Source organism: Nelumbo nucifera, chromosome 2 (assembly GCF_055504915.1).
Source record: "Nelumbo nucifera cultivar China Antique chromosome 2, China Antique-T2T, whole genome shotgun sequence".
Taxonomy (NCBI): domain Eukaryota; kingdom Viridiplantae; phylum Streptophyta; class Magnoliopsida; order Proteales; family Nelumbonaceae; genus Nelumbo; species Nelumbo nucifera.
The window spans coordinates 23,013,881-23,036,947 of record NC_142650.1 but is presented as its reverse complement, the minus strand read 5'-3'; the positions used below and the strand labels follow the sequence as shown (position 1 = coordinate 23,036,947).

General features: G+C 38.1%; 1 protein-coding gene, 1 long non-coding RNA gene, 1 other non-coding gene and 1 pseudogene across 3 annotated transcripts; 3 read left to right on the top strand and 1 right to left on the bottom strand.

The window, feature by feature from the left end:
* Positions 1-2,377: 2,377 nt before the first annotated feature.
* LOC104595442 (transcription repressor OFP14-like) lies at positions 2,378-3,444 on the bottom strand. Its single transcript, XM_010256170.2, has one exon. It carries the CDS (start codon positions 3,315-3,317, stop codon positions 2,562-2,564), a length of 756 nt encoding a protein of 251 aa, XP_010254472.2. The 5' UTR covers positions 3,318-3,444; the 3' UTR covers positions 2,378-2,561.
* Positions 3,445-6,672: 3,228 nt separating this feature from the next.
* On the top strand, positions 6,673-6,756 carry TRNAL-CAA (transfer RNA leucine (anticodon CAA)). Its single transcript has one exon. It is a non-coding gene; the product is annotated as a tRNA-Leu (tRNA).
* Positions 6,757-18,234: 11,478 nt separating this feature from the next.
* LOC148801992 (uncharacterized) lies at positions 18,235-19,621 on the top strand. Its single transcript, XR_016082858.1, has 2 exons — positions 18,235-18,475; positions 18,576-19,621. It is a non-coding gene; the product is annotated as an uncharacterized LOC148801992 (long non-coding RNA).
* Positions 19,622-22,198: 2,577 nt separating this feature from the next.
* LOC148801991 (high mobility group B protein 10-like) lies at positions 22,199-23,050 on the top strand (annotated as a pseudogene).
* Positions 23,051-23,067: the final 17 nt, after the last annotated feature.

Below are 23,067 nucleotides of genomic sequence, written 5' to 3'. Positions count from 1 at the left end.
CCAAATAAAGATGTCTTGGTTGAATTCTACACTTTATGTGGTTTCCCCATTACGGCCATGTTTTTTTACCTATCTATCAACAAGAACGAGAGTTTTTTGGTGACTGGATACAAAAATGGGGTGGTCTTAGTACATCGTGTTTGGAAGGCTTCGAAGATTGGCATTCCCTTTTCATGGTGAATTTTGGAGCACTTTTCCTCATGGAGAATGGTGCTGGGTCTTTAGATTTGAGGAGCATGACAGTTGGGGAATCTGAATGTGAAGGGATGAACCACTCACAATTGCGGTTTGAACAACATTGATGGAGATATTAATGCATGGTTGAGTTGAGGGAGTAGGGTTTGAGTGTGAGAACAAAGAATGTGAGGGGTTTAGAATTTTCTATCGGTTTAGTTTACAAATATTTTATGAAGTTTCAATCAGTTGCAGGTAGGGGTGGCAATTGGCCGTGTTGGGTTGGGTTTGGTCTGGGCTGAGTTTCAACCCAATCCATCAAACCCACCAACCCATTAATGACCTAGTTATATAAAATTAAATGGTTCGTGTTCAACCCAAACTTGCTTTAATCCAATCCAACCCACCCAAACCCATTAATCTTATATTTATGTTCTTGAAACAAAAGACTAACTCTCTCTTAATAAATAAGTTGGTCATAGCTTGGTAGTAATAATAGTTGTTATTTACACAAGTGGTGAAGGTTCAAATCACATTACATGCATGTTATTTTTACACAAGTGGTGAAGCCATTTGACCATGTTTGGGTTTAGAGTTTGACTGAACCACTTAGGTTCAAACCGATCAGACCAACTTGAACTATCTGATTGGATCGTTTTCGAGCTAATCAAATAAAGGGTGGTTGAACCATTTAGATCTGGATCAGTTCATTTGTACCAAACTGGACCAGTTCAGTCAATGGCGGATTTACATGGACCGGACCATATTAGGTTTGTGCACGGGTCTAGGACTGAACCGGCTGGTTTGAAGTGGGGCAAGAGAAGTAAATCGGATTGGTTCGGATTTGGGTCGAATTGTGCGGATGTGGGCCGACTTATCCAAACCGGGCAAAGCAAGTGGGGCGTCGAACCATCTTGTCCGAACCTGTTTCGAAATCGAGTTGACCCGGATCAACATTTATTGGGTCGGGTTCGGACCGGGCTGATTTGGATTTGTGTTGATTCGAGACAAAACTAATTTTAGTTAGTAATTATTATAAAGTTAATGCATTAATTATAAATTATTTAATTTAAATGAAGAAAATTAAAAAAAAAAGGCTAAGGAATTAATACTTATATATGTAGTGGTTAACCCAATGGTTATCCACAACCCAACCCATTTAAATTGACCCAATGGGTGATCAACCCATTTCAACCCGCAAAGTAAATGGGCGGGTTAGATATTGTGTGGGTTGGGTGAAAAATTGCCACCCCTTGTTGCAGGTGATGACCAGTTGAGCAGGGATTGATGTGTCAAAATTTTAATGGACTCAAAGAGAAAATCCCTTTGAGTCTAAACACATTGGATCTGAAGTGACTGGTTCAATATCTGTTTCTGGGAGTCCATCGTGGTCTCATTGTGTCCATATTTTCTTTAATCGTCTCGGGATAATGTGAGGGAAAGTTCCCGATTAGTATCCTATACTTTGGGTCTATTGCCACTTTGGTCCCCAAACTTTAAAACATGACAATTCAGTACCTGAACTTTCAAAAAGTGTCAATCCAGTACCTGTCGTTAACTAATCCTTTAACCAACCGTTAAGTGATATTTGAAAAGACACAAATGCCCTTTGAGTGTCATCTAATTTTCTTTATCAAACATCCACATGTTGATAAAAATGAACAGTCTCAAATCTTTGCCTCTGCTATTCAAGAAAGTTGGGGTTACGTCTTAGTGGGCATTCTAGTGACCCCAACTTTCTTGAACAAAAGAGGCAAGGGTTTGGGATTATTCATTTTTTGTCAATATTTTAATGATCGATAAAGAGAATTGGATGACACTTAATAGCTGGTTAACCGACTAATTAATGGCAGTTGGTACTAAATTGACATGCTTTTAAAATTCCAATATCATCGTATTTTAAAGTTGGATGACGAAAATAGCACTAAACTCAAAATACAAGATACTAATATGAAGTTTTCCCATAATGTTACACAGAATCAAACACGTGCATGCAAATCTCAGCATGCATTGAGAACATTCCCGCGTGTCCCCGCACATTAATTAAACACGTGCATGCTAGCGAAGGAAATTAAAAAGCAATTTAGGTAATGTCATGAAACACGTGCACATCGGGGTCGTAAGGGAACGCTGAAACCATGTTTGCAGCAGAAGTAAATTTCTCCTGCCAAAGAGAGTATTATTTGGAAAGGTTGGATCAACTTAGAAATGCGAATTCCTTCCCGAAGATATCAAATTCCGGCTGGGCATGGAATGCCACGTGAACAAACACAAACCTAAATGCAACGCAGAAAGGATGGACCAACAAGGCGGATATTTGACTATTTGTGAAATCTTCGCCAAATAAGGGCCGGGCAAGAATCAGTGAATAAACAAATAGGAAACCATTACCAATGGCCGGAATATTTTGGTGCCTTTGCCGGAATCCTGCAGGTGTTCTGACGTAAAGTCGCAATCAGGTCCACGAACGCACCAAGTATGTACTTGTGTGACTTCTTCTCGTTTAGCATCAAGTAGCAAAAGAGCAGCTCTTCCATGAAATCCCAGTCGATTGTCCGGTATCGCCAGAAATAGGCATCTACCATTTCCTTCATTGATCGCTGGAAGTCGTCGTACGGGTTCGAAGAGTACGTTAGGATGGCAATACTGTCATCAGGGAGATTCAGACCCTTCATCTGAGCTGATAGTGCTATAGATTCTGGTATATAGTCAGGGAGAGTGTTAGAGCTAGAACCGATGTCATCAAACGTTGTCGTGTTCCTGCTCGATCGGGCTTCTTCGATTAGTGAATTCGATGAGCTTGGCAATACAAAGAATCTTTGCGATGGACGGGCGTCAGGTGGAGGGTCAACAAGCCCGGACGACTCGAGAAGAAAGCTGGTCGAATTTCCTAAGTCATGAGTATCTTTGTGGTAGAAATGGTCGACGTCGACGTCGGCGAGCGCTGCAGTTTCATCGCTGTTATGGGAATCTGGTCGGTGACGACCGGCGGCAAATGAAGGGGTCTTGGGGTGCTTGCACCCAGGTAAGATCCAACAAGTAGAAGAGGTGATGGCTCTGTGAGAGATACGAAGTTGTGGAGTTGGTTTTTTGAGCTTGGAGAGATAAATCTGGAGAGATTTCTTGAGTTTTATGGGCATCATTGGGCTGTGAAGGATAGTTGAATAGTTGAGTGGAAAATGTGCAGATGGGGAGGTTTTATATAGGCAAGATGAGGTAATTAAGTAATGTTTTGAATGTAGTATCTGGGTGGAGTAAAGGTTAATTTTCTTTGAAGGGGTCATTTATCACATATATCTCTCCAGAGATATTTTGACCGTTTTAGGTTTAAATTTATGAGAGAAATGTATTGAAGTACATCTCACTATTCAGGTAAGAATAGATCTTGGAAGGATTTTGTGCAAATCTTTACATGAAATGTGAGTGGTACTGATTTTACAACTTACAAATAACAATGCCTCCGTTCAAATCAGCCCCTCACAAAACTGCCCCCTACCACATCTCCGCCGTGTGTTGGAAACATCTCCCGATGATAGTATATCTAAAATGATGATATTATTATATGTAAGAGTGACAGTATTGATGTTAGATGCATAATTGGATGAGATAACATGTCGTCCACATGTTGAAGGTGGATAGGCAAAGTTTTCTGATCTATTAATGTGTCATGTAGGGAGAGCCCTGTCAGTAGCATTATTCGGGATCTCCTAAGGGGCATAGACCGGATAGAGTGAACATGCCAGTGATCCATACACATAGGGTGCCTATGTTTGACATAAATGCATCCAAATTGATATTGTTATTATGAATCCATGTTACTAAAATGTTATGTGTAGAGTTTTGTTGGCATCCTAGCTAGGCTGTTGAATTTAGATCGTCATTTTTTCCATTGTTGAATATAAATAGCCAATTTTTCCCTTAAAAAAAAAGTATTGGTTTAAATTAGGAAATTAAGGGGATATTTGGAAACATGATTGATTTGGGAAAAATATTTTCACTCCTTGATAACGACCAATATTGTATTAAGGCTGGATTTTTTTCCCAACATGACACACAACTAAATTACCTATCCATAAGTAGAGTGCTTGGAAGGAATCTTGGAAGAATGAACAAAGATAAGCTTGGTGTTTGGTATCATTTTCGTTAATTTCTGCATATGGGTTTTGTTTGAGACATGCCAGATTTTGTTTGAGACACACCCTATCTTTTCATGTTCATGCTAGAGTGTTTCTTGGCAGTTGACACTAAAATAGAAACTTATACTGAAATAAGATTCATGTAGCCAAACCCTATGGGATTTGGGATTAGGTTTAGACGATGATGTTAAAACCACATAAGTGATGCATAAACACTTGTCCAGAATTTACTTCCACTACTCCTTAAATGAAGGGGCACTCACTAGAGGACAAATGACAGCCTGCCAAAAAAAGCCTTAATACAATGCTGGTTACTATTGATTAATGAGGTTATTTGCGTCTTCATTGAAGTAGCAAAAAAAATATTTTCATAAGGCTAAGTTTGAGAAGAATGCAAATGCAAAATCTTGCATACAGTTTCTAAACCTTGTATTTGCATTCGTCCCAAACTGAGCCTAATTAAGCACTTGAGTCTAATGGTAGCAACAAAAAAAAAAAAAAATGATAGCATAATACCAAGGTATCAAAAATTACCCAAATGGGTAACTGCTAATTTGATCTTGCTGTTTTTTTTTTCTCTTTCTTTGGTGGCAAAACTTAATTCCACCGGTTGTGATTCCAATTTGCACAGGAGGCAGTATCTGAGGGATGCCTCATATCTCTTAGGAATCCCTCACTATATTAATACTTCTCTTTTCATTTATTATATAATAATTATGTTGACCTAGATAATAGACTTTCTCGAATATATATGGAAATTAACTGGTTTCATGTTTAATTATCTTAATGCTCCATGGAATTTCCATTTTGAATGATAATGATGGAGGGGTTACTTCTAAGTTCTAACCTCTAACAATATTATTAATTGTAGGGCCTTTAGGAATAATTAAAAGGGAAAAATTACTTATACCTCCTTTGATTCCAAGTATGATACATTTTAAAATATGACTAATTACATTGAAATTCCAACTAATCATGTTAAAGACATACATGAACGTTTGAGTTATGTGCATTCAATTTCCATGGAATACATTATAGATTTTGTCACTTCCTTTTTGTTTTCTATCAAATACTTAAAGCCTCCTCGTACTTTTGAGTTTTGACCTCTTAGAGACCTTCTTTTTTCACCTCAAACTTTATTTAAGGTGAAAGGGTAACGGCCTAAAATTTTATTAACCATTTATCAAAAGAGTGAACAATAAAAGCCAAATTGATTTTGAACTTAAACTTCTCATATTAGTAGAAACCCTATACTCAAAGTCTCAAACAATATAAAAAGTAAACAACGGTGTTCAGTGTGAACTTTCATGATAAGGGCATGGTTATAATTTCAATCTCTGGTATAGGGTTATCAATGAAAGGGGTGTATTAGTGTTGCCATATTTATTTGAAACTTGAAGGAAGGTTTTTCATGGAGTCAATGTATCATACAAAATGAAGCTTTAGTTTCATAACCATACGCCCATCTTATTATGTTGATTTTCCACCTATGATGGGCTGAGGAAGGAGGAGGGCTGATTGATTATAACAAAACTGTGTCGACTCAAACTTGGTTAGACTGAATCAAGAATTGGGGTTTAAAGTTTCAAGTGCTCTCTTTATTACCAGCTGGGTTGACTCATAAAGTAAAATTAAAATTTAAACCTAGTCTCGAACGAGTAAATATCGTATGCTCTGCTTATAATAGTTGAACTATACTTGCTGTTGTATATATTATATAACCCATTTGGGACTTGGGAGAGCTGAAGACCAAGTTTGGTGAAAAATCAGGAGAGCCCAAGTCGGACTTCAGTCAATCTTTTTATGGGTTGTCTGCTTCAGCTTCTTTAGATAATTTATCCTGAGAACCTCAGTTCAGCCCTTTTCCCTTCCAAAAGGGCCCTTACTCATCTGAGGGACTGTCCGCTTCAACCTCCTTGAAAAAGTGCCCATTTGGGAGGGTTGAGCTGAACATTCAATTAAACTGATTCAGCAGAAGATATTTAAAGAGGCTGAAATGGACATGGTCATTCAAATGATTGACAGTTGGGCTCTTTGGATTTTTCACTGAACAAAACTTATCCATCTCAAAAAGCTAGAAGCTGCTGCACTTCATCCCCCCCAAGTCTCAAATGTAAGTTGGGATTATTGAGAATATCTCCTGCACATGCATATAAAATTCACGGGATGATGTTTTCAATGTGTGGCTAGATTTCAATGCCAAATAATAAAGGTTGTTTATTAATTTCTAATGGGCCCAAAAAGAAGAGTGTGTAAAATCCCTCACCCAAAAAACAAAAACAAAAAAAGGAATAACAAGGTAAAAAACCTTTTCTTGATTAAATGGTTTTAAGGAGAAACGAAGGAATAATTAATCGTCATCGTCAGGATGGCCGAGTGGTCTAAGGCGCCAGACTCAAGTTCTGGTCTTCGAAAGGAGGCGTGGGTTCAAATCCCACTTCTGACATTTCTTAAGCAATTTGCATATTGTAATGTTTTAGCCATTCACACCTGGCGAAGATATTCTGTGAGGCACTGCCCCAACCACTAACACCAATGATTTAAATCAGTTAATAACGATATAAGATAGCTATGAATACAAGTATATCCTTTGTGATTCCAAACCATTAAACCATATTTTTGCGATAGTGAAATAAAATAAATTTTATTATCTTTTGTGTTCACATGTAATTTAAATAAAAAAATATAAATTTATATTTAACAATTTTAACTAAAAATTAAAAAATAATATTTAAAAATAGTATTTTATAAACTAATAGAATAAATAATGTATCAAATCCACATTTATATAAAAATATGATTTTTAATACCAAGAAATTTATACAAATAGAATATTAATAATAGAATAATTATTTTAATACTTAAAATTTATAAATTTGCACATGATATAAATCTTCAAAATTTTTATATACTTTTATTAGTTATTAACTAATATTTTAATTTACATTAATAAAGTAATAACACCATATTCATTATTTACAAAAAATAAAATAATTATATACAAAATATTGAAGAATATAATATTAAATTGAATCCATCAAATCCACTAATCTACATTTATTTCAAAAAATGATTTTTTATTTCATAAAATTTTTAGAAATAAAAAAATAATAATGGAATAATTATTTTAGTAATTAAAAACTATGAATTTGTATTTGATATGTATCTTAGAAATTTTAACAAATTTGATATACTTTAAGTTAAGATTATATTTTTTATAAATTATTAATTGATATTTTAATTTGCACTTGAAAATTTAATATTTAGTTGAATTTTTCTTAATGTTAAAAAATTAAAATAGTAAAATAAAAAAATAATTGATATAATAATTAAAATATAATAGGTGTATATGATTAGTGTCTTGGACTCTTGATTGATGCACTATAAATAAAATTATGCATCCCGATTCATTAATTCTAATAGATTTCTTCATATATTTCCTTAATATTTACACTTTCTATGTATTTATATACTATTTTGTGATCATTTTGATCTTAAATTTAGTGTTATTAATATATTTATGAAATTTGTATGTATTTCCCTAGTGTATCCATATGTTTTCATTTTTTTCGTTTGTATCCATGCATTTCCAAAGCGTATTCGTATCCACATCCATATCTGAATTGTCCGATACGATACCGATACTTTAATCCTTGATTGGCACTCCACATGCACATCTTAGCATGCACTGGGAACATCTTCCCTACACACGGATGGATTGTTCTATTGTGCTATGGGGCCTGTATGGGGCGCCAATCTGAAACAATGTGGGGTTGGTAGAAGCCTAGATGGGATACATTGGTGAAGATTTTGTAACACGTGACGACTCCTAGTATCAACAGGCTAGGCTAGGTTTAAGGTCAACCTAAGCCCAACCTTAAGAATTGGGCTTAAGGCTGGAGATCAGACCTGGCCCGAGGCCATATGAGACTTTTCCAACTCAGTCATAGCCCACATTGAAATTTGGCATAGTTGGATTTGTTAATCAGTCCACACTAAAATATGGCATGCATGTATATCTATGCATGTGTATAGGGATGGCAACAGGGCAGCTTCAGAGAGGGTTTTGTAAATTCTAGGCCCTACCCGCTTTTCTAAACCTCCCAACCCGTACCGACCCCAATGAAGGGATGAGAGATCCATCCTATGGACGCCCAAAGATTGCGGAATAAGGGGCGAATTTCAAAAATTTTATCTCTCCCTTCAACTGGGAATCGTATTCCCCATTTAGAAAATCATATTTTCAAGGATCAATCTTGAACCATAAACTGAACCAGATCTGAACCAAAAGGAGTGGGAGAGGATTATACCTGATACGGAGAAATACTATCTCCCAATGGAGGTGTTCACGCCCAAGGAAGGATCCAAAATCTGCTCCCACTGAAGATGGCGCAGTGCAGGGTGGAGCAGAATTAGCAACGTTCTTCAAAAGAACTTGATCCTTCGTAAGGATCAACTGGACGACTTGAGTACAGCTCCAACCAATCTTTTCACAAAAGATTGAAATCAAGATCCAATCTTGATTGCTCCCAAGAACTGGAGATCGAACTGAAGGAATGGCAATGGCAGGAAGGTGGCGGCAGGAGAGAATTCGCAGTATGCAGGAAATCTCTCAATCTCTCTTTCTTTAAGAGAAGAATGCTTTTGATGATCTAAAAGGCTGCCGCCCCCTTCCCCTTTTATAATCTCAAAGGGATCAGCTCCTAATCAGATTAGGAGTTGCTAATCCAAATCATATTTGGGTTAGAAGTCCCTTAGTGATAAGGGATAATCCTTATCTTATCTGCAAATCAGATCAGCTGTCTCCTAATCTAATTAGGAGGTTTCCAGATCTAAATCTTATTTAGATCTTGGACTCTCTGAGTGGATAGGGTCTAAGCCCAATCCTTTTAGCTGACCCACTTCAGAATTCGTCCCCTTTAAATGACTGATCAAATCAGCCCAGTTCGAAATGGGCTTAAGGCCCATTAAGGTTATGTACTCAAAAACCTTCCAAATTGCTGCCCAGTTGGGCTTCCTTGTATGGCGTGGGACCCAAACATTGATCTACACATCAGCCACATGGGTTCAGCCCAGCCTTTGTTACAAGGCCTAGCCGAATGCACTGCTGAAGATAGTGTACCCCCTGAAACCCATCAAATGAGCTCTATGGGCCCAACACTTACACTAAGTGGTCCCTGGGCCAAGCCACCTTGTAACACCCTGGGACTGTGGGCAGATGCAAGATTAGCCCATCAGGCATTATCCTCAATGGTCTTACACTTAACCTCTCAGCCCATAATGATCATACACTGCCCGACAAGAGAGGACCTCTCCCTCGGCTGCAAGGAACAGTGTTGCACTCTCCACTTATATGGATCCCGGGAATTAAAACCTTCTTGCAAACAATTTAGAAACCATACATATATACTTTTATATCTTATATAAAATATATTTTGCAAAACAAATCTCAACGGTTGAAATCGACTGCCGGCAGTCTTGGTTTCCATCAGTGAGAGTGCATCCCCGATCATTACCTTTGTTCGACAAAGGGGCTGATCCTGTCACTATGATCACCCACTCAGATGAATTCTCGGACTGTCCCAACATACCCAGGTTTTGACCCCCGCTAAGGATATCTCTGATTGGTACATCAAAGATAGCCCAATCCGACACCTAGTGCAGTATCATAATCGAGTCTAGGGGTCGGGTGTAACTTTCCAGTTTTGCCCATCAATCTTCAAGGTCCAGGGCAATACTGGAAATCTGGTCCAGTTCAAAGATTCAATTAATCCTACACTGTATGTGCCTAGGGTCTCACCCTGCCAGCTGAGACAAGCCACCCCAACCGACTTGGTGGCACTACAGTGTCAGCCTTGTCAGGATAGGTCTCCCCAGACCGACCCACTGGCTGTGAACATTCTAAACTAACACGAGTCTCATTAAGTGTCCAGTTTAAGGGTATTACACAGAAACATACCAAGGGAACATGAATCAAATATGTATCTTTATTCATTTACAATAAACTCATAAAGTACATCATTCTGATTGAAGCTAAGGGCATACAAAACTGTCTAACACCCAAAACCCGTAGTGGGTTGGATTTTGAGAATTCAAACCCTCATTGCACATGAAAATGCAAAACCCTCCTTGACCCTACCCTCCTCGCATTCATGGGTAGGGGCGGGTTAGGTTTAGAACTCACATTTAGTTTCCTATTATTTCTTGTCATATATATATATATATAAGCAATAAATAAATAAAATAACAAAAATATACAACAAAATTTCCAAATATTTAATTAAAATATGTAGAAAACACATAAACTATCGATTGTCCTTCACATAAAATTCAAAATATTATTAAATTCAACACCTAGTACATAAAGTTTATATGCTTTCTAACAATATACAGGTCATGGAGGATTGGGTTTAGCCTAATACCGTACCCTACTTGTACCCGTACAGATTGTAGAATCCCAAAACCCATCCCCGTTTTTAAACCCATGTTTCAAGTAAAAAAATTCCGCTCCATTGGGAAGGGTAGGGGCGGATACCCACCGGATAAGGTAGAAATTGCCATCCCTACATGCATGTGTAGTCAGACTAGCTCGAGTGGGCTATCTAAGGGTTAAGCTTGGACCTTACCTAAAAAATAAAAAAGCCCAGAATTTTGGACCCAAGCCCATTAAGTCCATTCTGAGGATCAAAAAGTTTGGGTTTGGATTGAGCTCACCCAAGCTGAACCTTTACTTGGTATCTCTTTATCAACATTGTATTGAAGTTGGAAATTAGAATTCTTTTTTCTTTATTCCATTTTTTTTCCAAGTGGAAATGATATTATGGGTCGACGAAGTCTGAGTATGTATTTTTTTTCTTTAAAGATAAAATTGGACTTCATTAAAGGGAAGGTTAAGGGAACATTTGGATCCCTTTACATGGTTCCACAAAAAGATGAGTTAAGTTTACCGAGTTGGCATGACTATTTACAAAAGAGTTCATATACCGAGCTCTCCCTGCCAGTTCATGGGCTGGCAAAACAACATCCCTACTTACATACATGATTTTAATATTTTCAAAAAAAGATAGAAGTTCAAAAATATGATCATATAGTGCTTGCTGGATCCATGGTATCTGCTTGTTTGTCCCTTTGAGCTTTGTTAACATTGCTTTAGCATTTGAAAACAAAAATCCAGTCTTTACACCCATACAAAAAAACTTTCTCAGTCCTTTAATCACTGCCCAGAGCTTAGCTATTGCTAGAGATCTTGCCAAGCATGGTTCTCCTTCTGCAAGGATAAGACGAGACTTGTGAGTGAACATATATATACCAGTAGATGCAGTTTGTGTGAATGGATTCCATGAGCCATCAACAAGAATGATCAGAAAGTCTGAGGAGACAACTTATTGTAAGTCCCATTCTGAATGAGAATCTAATGGATTTAGGAGTTTATGCCCCGATTCTTTATAGTTGCAGTAGTTTTCAGCCTTTCTTAGTATTTGAAGAGGCTTTGGGTTCACTTTGTTAAATATTTGATCATTTCTTGCATCCCATCGGCTTCTGAAGATGGCACATATCTTTGCAATATAGTTATATTTTATCACTTTATTTTTCAAATGGGAGTTATGCTGCCACCACCACTGAATTCGGTCCTCTTGGCCAGAATTCAAAAAGATTTCTGGAACCAAACCAACCTGAGCCTAAATCTAGACCGCCCTAGAGAGAGCACTACAGGAAAATGTGCTCTTGGGTTTCTGGAGATTCTTTACAGAAAGTGCACCCAGTTTCTTCTTTTCTCCTGCAAATCCATATTTTTGTCTTAGTTTGAACAACTCTATGGAGAACCTTCCACATGAAGATTTTGCATCTGTGGGAGCACGGGCTTTTCCAGATTCTAGGCCAGCGTAGAGGGCTTATTTGTGTTTGGAGTGGAGTTTCTAGGAGTGAGTGATAAGCTGAGTTTACTGTGAGTTCTCCATTGCTTGTATTCTTCCAAAGAAGTCTATCAGGCTGTTGCATGTTCATCAAAGGAATAGTTAGTATTGCTTCAACACTTCTTTTTTCAAACAGGTTGTTGAGGATGCCAACATTCCAGGTCTGATGATCCGTGATTAGTTTACACACTTTCATGTGGAGTTTGGAACTCTCAGTTCTTTTGGCTGGGATGTTGCTCTTAAGTTGAGGCACCCACGGGTCCATAAATGCTAAGATAGATCTGTCATCTCCAAGCTTCCAGAAAAAGTGATTTTTTAGTTCATTTTTTTTGAATTTGATAATACATTTATACCAAAGGGAGTCTAAGGCTTCTGCCTTTAACTCGAAGAAACATTTTCCCTTGAAATATTTTGCTTCTAGTTGTTGGGACCAAAAGCTGCTCCTTGAGTTTAGGAGTTTCCAAACTATCTTTAGCATTAGTGCTTTGTTCATAAAAGAGAACTTTCTTATTCCCAAACCTCCCAAGGATTTTGGAGAGCAGATTGTTACTCATTTCAAATTATAGTTTCTTGCTATGGTACAATTGCCAGCCCACCAAAAGGTTTTTTGCATTCTATCCATGGTTCTACATAAGACTGAAGAGAGGAGATTTGTTTGCATGGTGTACACCGATATGATTTGGGTAATTGCTTTTATTAGAGTTGTACGACCTGCTTGGGATAGGGTTTTTGCTTGCCAGTGCTCTACCCTTTGGGTGATGCTGTCTAACAACTAATGTTTGTTGTGATTTACACCATTTTCTCCATCTACCAACCAGGTTCCCAGATATTTTGGGTTGTAATTTATAAATTTCATTTTGACTATACGGCTCAACAACTTTTGGTGGGTTCTGTGCATGTTTTTGCTAAACATCACACCGGATTTTGCAATATTAACATGTTGTCCTGAGATTTGTTCGAAGAGATGGAGGGTAGATTTTATATGGTGGAACGACTCAGGGTCTGTTTTGCAGAACAAGAAACAGTCATCTGCAAACAACAGATGGGTGATGGGTTGTGAATTTTTTGAAAGTTTATACCTTAGATCTTTGAGAGGTTTTCTTCTCTGTTAAGGAGGGATAAAAGAGCCTGCATTCCTATGATAAAGAGGTAAGGTGAGAGAGGATCTCCTTTCCTTAGACCTCTTTTGGTGTGAAATAGACCCATTGTCGTCCCATTGAGTTTGATTGAGAAGGATGTTGTAGATATACACTGATACATCAAATCACACCAATCTGGTGGAAAGCCCATTCTCTTCATTGCCTCCACTATAAAATTCTAGCCCATTCTGTCAAAAGCCTGTGCCATGTCGATATTCATGGCTGCCCATTTCCTTTTCTCTTTCTGGGTTTTGAGTTTGTGGGTGGTTTCCTTAGCTAGGATGACATTATCTGTGATACTCCTCCCTTGAATGAAAGCAGCCTGGTTTTCTTGGATTAGGTTTTGGAGAAGTGGCTTCATTCTGTTGGCTAGGACCTTGGCTAGGATTTTGTATAGGACATTACTTAGGCTGATTAGTCTGAAATTTTCGGTTTTCTCAGCATCTCTCTTCTTTGGTATGAAAACCAGATTGCTATGGTTTAATTTTTTTTTAAAATTCTTTTTGAGTGAAAGAAGCTTTGTATCATCCCTATAATATCATCACCCACCAATGCCCAGAAGTGTTGGAAGAAAAAAGGTAGTGAAACCATCAGGCCCAGGGGCTTTATGAGGATTCATTTGGAACAAGGCTAGCTTGACTTCCTCTTTTAGGGGAGGTAACATAAGCTTTTGGCTTTCCTTTGCTGGTATTTGATTGAATTGGAGCGAGCTTAAGAGGTTTGGATTGAAGTTCTCTTCTTGACCTGAAGTTTGAAGGAAGTGTGTTTTGAAAAGGTCTACAATGGCTTCCGGATTAGAGACCCATTTGTCTTGGTTATCTTTCAAGCTTTCTATTGCTCCCCATCTCCTTCTGAATTTTTCTCTCTAGTGAAAAAATTTGGTGTTTTTGTCTCCTTCCTTAAGCCATAATTCTCTAGATTTCAGTCTCCAAAGTTGTTTCTCAGCTTGAAGCCATTTATTGTATTGGCTTTCCAGTTCACTGAGCCTGCTACCATCTCTTTGGTTTGATTGAGTTAACAAAATCTCTTGCTCCAGTTGTGTCAGGTTTTTTTGGATATCACCATAAGTGTTTTTGTTCCAATTTTTGAGATGTTTTTTCTGGAGTTTTAGCCTTATTGCTATTGAATGGGCTCTGGATCCAAGGATTTGTTTATTCCAATGTTCACTAACCAACTTTTCACACTCTTTGTGATCTACCCGCATTGGTAGAAAGTGGAACTGTTTTTTTTCCTTTGAGGGACCTAGTAATAGATCAAGACCCTCTCAACACCAACAAAATTTAATTGACAAATTTTCCCTTTCAGACCTTGTCTTCTCTGGTCCTTACTACACTTGGATAAACAAGTAGGAGGGGAAAAAAGGAGTGAGAGAGAGATTAAATAGAGGTCTTGCAAATATGGAATGGCTAACCCTTTTCCCTCCCTGATACTAAACCTACCACCCTCCCAACAATAAATTCAGATCACTCCCCAATCCTTCTGGATACTGAGTATGTATTGTATCTATCGATTCTATCCTATGATATGTACATATTAGTTGTCTTTGAAGTTTAAAACTCGCGGCATGTGTAAGGGAGTTTGGATGAGGTCCCAATAGCCTTTGTAGCATGTGTAGGGGAGTTTGGATCAGGTCCCAAGAGATGTTTCCAATGTACAACTTTGGTGTTTGTTGGGGGCATTTGGATATGCTACCCACGCCATCCTATGGTGCCAGCTTCTATCCAGGCATAGTATATACACGCACCGTTCGTGCAACATTAGGATGTGCCACGTGTTCTCTACTGCACGCTCATGCTTCAAACATGCGAGGTAGAGTAAACATCGTTAGCTTCATTCGTTCCATTCTCCTCTCTTGTCAGACTCCTCTCACTCTCACTCTCTTGCCACACCAAACAGCATGTACCGACGACTAATAGCGATTATCGTTCACGCTTACTCTCTCCCTCTCCAACTGGCGGCGACCAACAACGATTACTGTTTGCCAAATAAGTTGTTTGCTTCTTCCAAACTACTTTCTTTGGATAAACCATTAACAAAAAAAGTTACAACATCAGGAAAGATTCTTGTTTATGACATTACCCTCTTAAAGCCTAAATCCCTCCTCCAATTCCCCATCTTGTAGTTCCCATTCATCAAAGTAATAAAAATAAGAACAGTCGGGCTCAATCCCCTCTTACTAATTTCATAAAAAATTAACCTAGCTTTCTTAATTTTACCCTCCATACACAATGTATGCATCAAAATATTAAAGTGTAAATGTTGGGCAGAAATCCACAATCCAAAATTTCCATATAGAACGCCTAAGATGTTGTAGGTGAATTGGACTTCATTAAGCGATCAAGAACGTGTCCGCAGGAATGAAATGGAATCGGAAATCTATGCTTCCTAACCAACCTAAAACATTGAATTGCGCCTGATATAATCCAAAATCCGTACACGCATTCATCAAATCATTAAATATGAAATTAGGTTCATGGGAACCTCTGGTTTCAAGAATTGATGTGAAAACGGATGATGCCAAGTCCTTTTCCAGTGATTGGGCATCTTAGAGTATCCGGTGGCCACATAAGTAATGAGCCATGGAACAATAGGATTGAATGGTACGGCGAAAACCCTGTTGAGAAGAAATCCATCTGAAGGAGAGACGGGAAGATGGGTTGAGGGAGAAAGGGTTCTGGATGATCAGATCAACAACGTGGCTAACTGTGAGAGAAGGGACAAGCCTCTAAAGAGAGGAATCGAGGGCTTTGTTGGGGTATTCTTAATGGCCTGAGAAATGGTTGTGAGAATTGGGTCTTGCTGTTCTTGGTGGAAAGGTGGTGGAGTGAACTAGGTGGAGAAGAAGAACCCCCCAATTGAGGGGAAAGAAGTTGGTGGTTTTTCGGGAATCCGTGTTCATGAATACTGAACGGTACTTGTTGTTGGTCGCTGGTTGCCGGTGTTAATAGCCGCCGCTGGTTGAAGAGGGAGAGAGTGAGCGTAAACAGGGTTCAGTTTGGTGTGGTGAGAGAGTGAGAGTGACAGGAATCTTGCGAGAGAAGAGAATGGAACGAATAAAGCTAACGACATTTACTCTACCTCACACGTTTGAAGCATGTGCACGCGGCAAAGAATGCACGTCGCATCCTCATTCTACACGAACGGTGCACATACTTTGTCCTCATAGAAGCCGGACTCTTGTAGTCTGCAAGGTACTATTTTGTACATTGGAAACATTTCCTATGAAAGACTACATACAACTACGGCAGAAAACATTTTGGCTATTGGAGAAGGTTTCGGCTACCAATCCTGTCCCAACAGGCTACTGAAGCATTACATCAAAAACATATACCTTATCATCCATGGGGAGATGTTGCTCATGTATACGACTACAGGGGCTAGTTGAGAGGTTGTTAGCACTGTGTATCGATAGATGATCCAAACTCATTGGGGATGACATATTATTATGGGTACGGGTAAAAAAGACATCACATCAGTGCCCCACATGTACATGTCAGCAGGCATTGGGAACATCCCCAAGGATGACATATATATTATTATGTGTTACGAGGCACTGGTGTGAAATAGATAAAAAATTAGTTGCATTCAATTTTCTTTTGACAACAAAGACAAACAAGGACCCAATGAATTGATGTGCCATGCCCAGGAACGTTTCTAACAAATAGGGATTTGCTCTGAGACCAGTTTTTCAGTTTGCGCAAGTCCATACTCACACAATTTGAACAGCCTCTTTAAACCTTATATTGGGAATATCTCCCCATGAAATAAATTACGAGATATTCCCAATACAAGACTGTAAAAGTTATTGATAATTGTACTGACCGAAACCAAACTCATTTGCTTCTTATATAGCGCAACTCAAAATCAATCTTACAGTCCCATCCCATCATATATTAAAAACATCAATCCATGAATAACAATACAAAATACCGGCGATATTCCCAGCTGAGCTGACTCACATTGTGAGTTTTGATGCGAGGAACGATCTGTGAGGAATAAAGCCAAATTCGTTCCCAAGTTTTTTTTTTTCGTTAAATCCAGGTATCAGAATATGTGGGAGTGTCACCCAAACTTTATTAACCCACGGTATCGATTTCTGGAATACATGGGAAGCTATGTATGTATGGCATGTATCATTCGTCGAAGAAAAAGTGTAAAAAGAAAGTATGTACGAGAACAACTTGCGTCCTTCCTGGAATGCGGGAAGATCAAATCTTGAGTGAAACAAAGGACGACACCTTCTTTTGTCCACATCACTGTGGATCGTCGTTTCCAAATACGTTAAACAGGAAGCTATCAACTAGTGTCGTACTCTAACCCTTTTCATACATTATATTTAAAATCTCCATCCATAATAAGCTAAGCTACTCACTGATTTGTGGTGTTTGGGGGGCTTTTTGGTACATGATACACCTTTCGGTTTGTATAGAAACTTCAAAGATTATGGGCTTGTTTGGTGTGTTTTTTTGGGAACATCTTTTAGTAGCTGTGATAGTTAAAAGATGCTTTGAGCTTTTACATGAAGATCTGAACAGTCCGGAGTATGTTTGGCAGGTGCTCTTTTTGTGCATTTTTAGGCATAAGAATAAATCGCTTGACAAATGGTAAACAGCCAAAACACCACGTGGAAAGACACACCAAATGAAGCCTATAAAACCCAAAAATCTGGAACCTTCAAATAGCCTTTCCAGCTGTTTTAACAGCCTCGTAGATCCTAATGCGAACAAAACACAGTTTTGAACTTTAAAGACAAAATCCCAAAAGTTCAATACGTATTTTCCTCTATTAGTCTGTCGAAAGATCTACCTGCAAAAACTTATCAAACAGCCCTTAAGTAAAAGTATGAAAAAGCTAGGTGGAGCAACTTCTTGAGCTAGAATAATAACGATGAACAGATTGTTCAGATCTTTTTTTCTTTTAATTTTATTTTTCAAATTTTCAGTGATGTATACCAATGAATTAACGCGATGGGAGAGAAGCTTGCGTCCTTGATTGAAGGAACCAAAGCAAATAGCCAAAGCGGACTCAGTCAAGATTCTTCTTTTGGAGTTTATCTCTCACTCGTTCCACGAAGGATACAATCCTCCTTCCGAGCACTTCACTTGGTGAATACGTATAATGCTTGTCTCTTTCTCTTTCTCTATATATTAGGCTTCGTTTATTTTTGATTATTGCATATTTTCATTCTCTCTCTCTCTCTTTCACACACACAGATAAAGAATCCTGGGAATGAAATGAAGAAAACGGCTTATAGAACAATAAAAATCACTCTGGTTTCTGCAGAAATTTTCAAGAAGAAAAAAGGAATCAAAGTCTACGCCTTGGTGTACATGGATGATGAACCAGAGAAGAAGAAGGTAACACACACTGAGAAGGGTCTAGAGCCCAAATGGGGTTGCACCATGGGGTTCGAAGTCAGACAGTCTAGGCTCAGAAGCAGCAAACTCATCATCAAGCTGCGGCACAAACGGTTTATTCTTCCAGACAAACATATCGGAGAGGTGCGTATCAGCAGGAAGGAGGTGGTTGACAAGCCAGACAACGAAGTGTTCACTTGCAACGTAAAGAAGTACAGACGCTTATTACCTAACAAGAAACGAGGACGGCTCAGTCTCTCCTGCCATCTCGAAAAAGAAGTTTGTTATCAACCATCTCCCAGCAGAGCGGTGGGCTTCGCCAAGTGGGCGCTCAATTTCGGCCTCCAACTCATCCCTGGATTTACTTTCCTCTGCTCAAAATGACCATCTCCCATTGATGTTGGGTTCTGACCTATCGCCAAAAATCCAGTTTGGTTTATGATCTGACCATCTTTCCAACTCCAACTCCAAGAGTGCTGCAAGCCTACCATTCTAAGTGAGATAGGATTGGATCTGCTACTCACAAGCTGTTCCCACATTTCTGCCCACGGAACGTTACAGTTACCTACTGGAAATATCTCCTTAATTTGTCATTCATATGGAGATGTTCTTGATACACCACCGTGATTTTCTATGGGTATGGATGTGAGAACAGTTGGTGGGTAATAAATCCAAAGTGATTTACACTCCAGATCTCTTATCTACAAAAATTTTCACATTCATACCTACGGTTGCCTTTGTTTGTGATGTAAAAATATCGGACTGGTGTTATATTATACTCCAGTCCCGTTTTGTATCCCTTTGGATGGAGTGTAATTGAATACTAAAAATGGATATGTAAAACTTCATTCACACCAAGTTTTACATATTGATAATATATGCAAACATTAATTTTGATAAAAGCAATGTAAACATTTACATCGATAATCCAAGTTTTCATTAATTTACATCAAGAGTAACTTTTAAAATACTAATCGATGTATCTCATGAATATATAACAAGGGGGATATTCCCAATATATGCTTGTAATATCTTGTGGGTAGAGATGTGGGAAGAGTTTATGGGTAGGATATCCGGGCTCAATTTTTTGTAGCTTATTTGTATCTATTTGGGCATGTTTCTGATTGTGTGTGACTTCTCACTTAGGGCTGCAAATTGTATCTGTTTATCCAAATCTGAATTCAAATCATTTATACTTAAATTGAATATATGGATTTACCCCAGCTCAATTTGATATAATCTGATTGAATTCCATTTAAATTATGTGACCCCAGCTCAATTTGAGTGTTCTGTCTCAGCTGAGTAGTTGGTTCAAGTTTCATATATATATATATATATATATATATATATATATATATATATATATTGATATATTTTTTTGGACTACGTAGCTCAAAATATCAAGGAAAGAGAGGGGCATGGTGAACTGAATTTTACAAAATTTTAATTAAAAAAAAAATGGAGAAAAGTTTCAATGGACAATCTCGTTATTTTAAATTCAAGAAAAAAGAAACAAACAAAGTCTTTTAAACAAAAATTGTATTGGTTTTAAATTTAATTTAACTTAATAATACTATTTTTTCATATCCAAATGCAATCCGAATTTGATTCAAATATGATATAAATCTAACAGATAACATGTGATTCAAAACCAAATATAAAGTTATAAACAGACCAAATTTAGATCAAACTTATATCACCCAAAACTGACCTGCCAAATTCAAAGTTATAAACAGACCAAATTTAGATCAAACTTATATCACCCAAAACTGTCCTGCCAAATTCAAAGTATCAATATGTATGTTATGATGTGTATCAGTTGTCAGCTAACAAATATGTAAAATACTATAAATAAGGGAGTGGGGGTGTCAACTGGACCGGATTTGGTCCAATCCAATCCAGTCCAATATGAGTACATTATAGATGAACCAGATCCAATCTAATACTTTAAACCTTTTGGGACCCGTCTAATTTAATATTCAATCTGTTCAAATTGTTTTTAATTTAGATTGGTTCCAATCAAAACCTAGTCCAATATTGACCCCTGTATTCTTATCTTCTATCAATGGATCTTGAATATTAGTTCAATCTGTCCCAATCATTGATAGGTCATGCCATTACATTTCCAAGACAAATAAAAAAGGATAAATTACAAATACCTAAAGACCCTCCATTATCTTTTGCAACAAACTCCTCATAAACTTTTAGGTTGCAACAAATACCCCTGGCTGTTAAGTCAGATAATGTGTTAAATTACCAAAATACCCTATTAAACTTTTTCTATTTTCTTTTCATTATCGTTCTCTCTTAAAACATCGTTGACCAAAAAAACTTAAATTGTAATCGTTCATTCACCGCATCAAATAACACAAACACTGCTGCCGCCACCTCTTCCTCAACTCCCACCGTGACGGAAATTGTAACAATCGGAACAAACATCACCACTGCCACCTCCGACCGACCTCCATTACCAGCAAATGGTGGTGTTTGTTTGTTCACTCCCTTCTCCGCATCATACAAGAAACCAGCGAGCAGGGTAGAGAAGATCGCCCAACTCCTGCTTCTACCATCCATCATTAGTGTTGTTAGGCCCTAGAATCTGCAATTACGCCAACTTGTACTGTGATCACCCACCGGACGACAACAATGTCGAGGAACTCGCTGGTATTGATTTCAATGGTTACCACTACAAAAACAGTAGTGGCTCCACAAACACCATCCAACAACACATGAAGAATCAAACCCTTCCAAGCTCTATCCTTCGCCAGTTGCAGAATATGAAGAAGTTGTTCAGAATGCAGAGATGTTCGTGGAAACACTTGTGGATCTTCACAGGTCGTTGGGAACTAAGTTTGTGGTACCTACCATGGGTGGGAAGTCTCTAGATCTACATGGACGTTTTGTGGAGGTTACATCACAGGGTGGTCTTGAGGAGGTTATAAGAGATTGTAAATGGAATGGAGAGATGTCATTACCGTTTTCAATTTCCCCAGCACGATTACTAACGCATCCTTTGTATTGTACATAGGAATGGCAACGGGGTGGGGCGGGTGGGGACGGGGAGTCTCTCCCAATTCCCGTCCCCGTTAAGAGGGACAAGGTTATTTTCATCCCCGTTCTCACGGGATCTCCATCCTCGTGGGGATCCTTATTCCTCGTGTTTTTTCATAATGCTAACATTTTGTTTTTGTTTTTTTTTTTTTATTTTGTTTAAAAAATAAAAACAAAATAATTAAAATTTACAATTCCATTAGAAGAGATTGTAACATATTCAACCATATTTTAAAATTATTAATATATAGATGTATGTGTACTATATATATATAATGTATGCATACATGTATACATATATATTAGTGGGGATCCCACGGGGCAGGAATTGGGACGCTCGCGGGGCGGGGAGCGCTCTTCCCACCCTGTCCCATACTTACTAATGGAGATGAAAATTTCCCCATCCCTGTCCCAACAGAAAAAAAATTATTCCCATTACTACTCTATTCAGGATGATTCCTCACGGGGATCGGAGAAATGGTGCAAGTATCATTGCTTCACCATTATGAACAGTTGTATTTCTTTCATAAAAACAGCCCTTCAATCCAGGCATCTAATTTTGTCGCCAAAAGCCCTGTTAGTTGCATAGGAGCCACACCATCTACTTGTGAGAAACAAACCACCATGGATCGGTTAGCAAAAGCTTCAAAATTGAGTGCTGGTTGTTGGGTTACTAGGATAATTGATGGAAAAATTGACAACGGATATTTAGCGACTGTGAGTTTTGATCCCAGTAAACTGAAAGGTGTCCTGTATCATGTTCCTCCTGAGTTACAGATGTCGTTGAGTTCTAATACCTCAACTGTGATGTCCTAGGGTACTAATACTTCAACTATACTTCCTCATCGGCACTAGAAAAGGTCCAGGCTGGCATTGATGGATCCCTCTCATCCTAAACCAAACAGGAGTACTTATAATTTCTTTTTTCGCTGAGTATTATGCCCGGCTGAAGCCTCTGCACCATGGGCAAGAAAAAGCCATCAGCAAGAAGTTGGTCACCTATGGAGCAAACTGAATGAGGCTGAAAAACAGGTTTATTAGGAGAAAGGATTGCATGATGCAATGCTAACGCGAAAATTCAGAGGGTATTTGTCACAAAAAATAGTGCAGGGGGTCTTTGTCACTGACCCTATTGTAGAAGGGGGGATCTTTGTAATTTACCTAATAAAAAAACCCAACCCCAAGATAAAACCTAAGGCAATTAAAAAACCCTATTTTAAGGGATTGAGATAGTTCAAAATTATTTATTGAAGTGATATTTGTATTATTGAAGGGATTGAGATATTTTGTATTATTT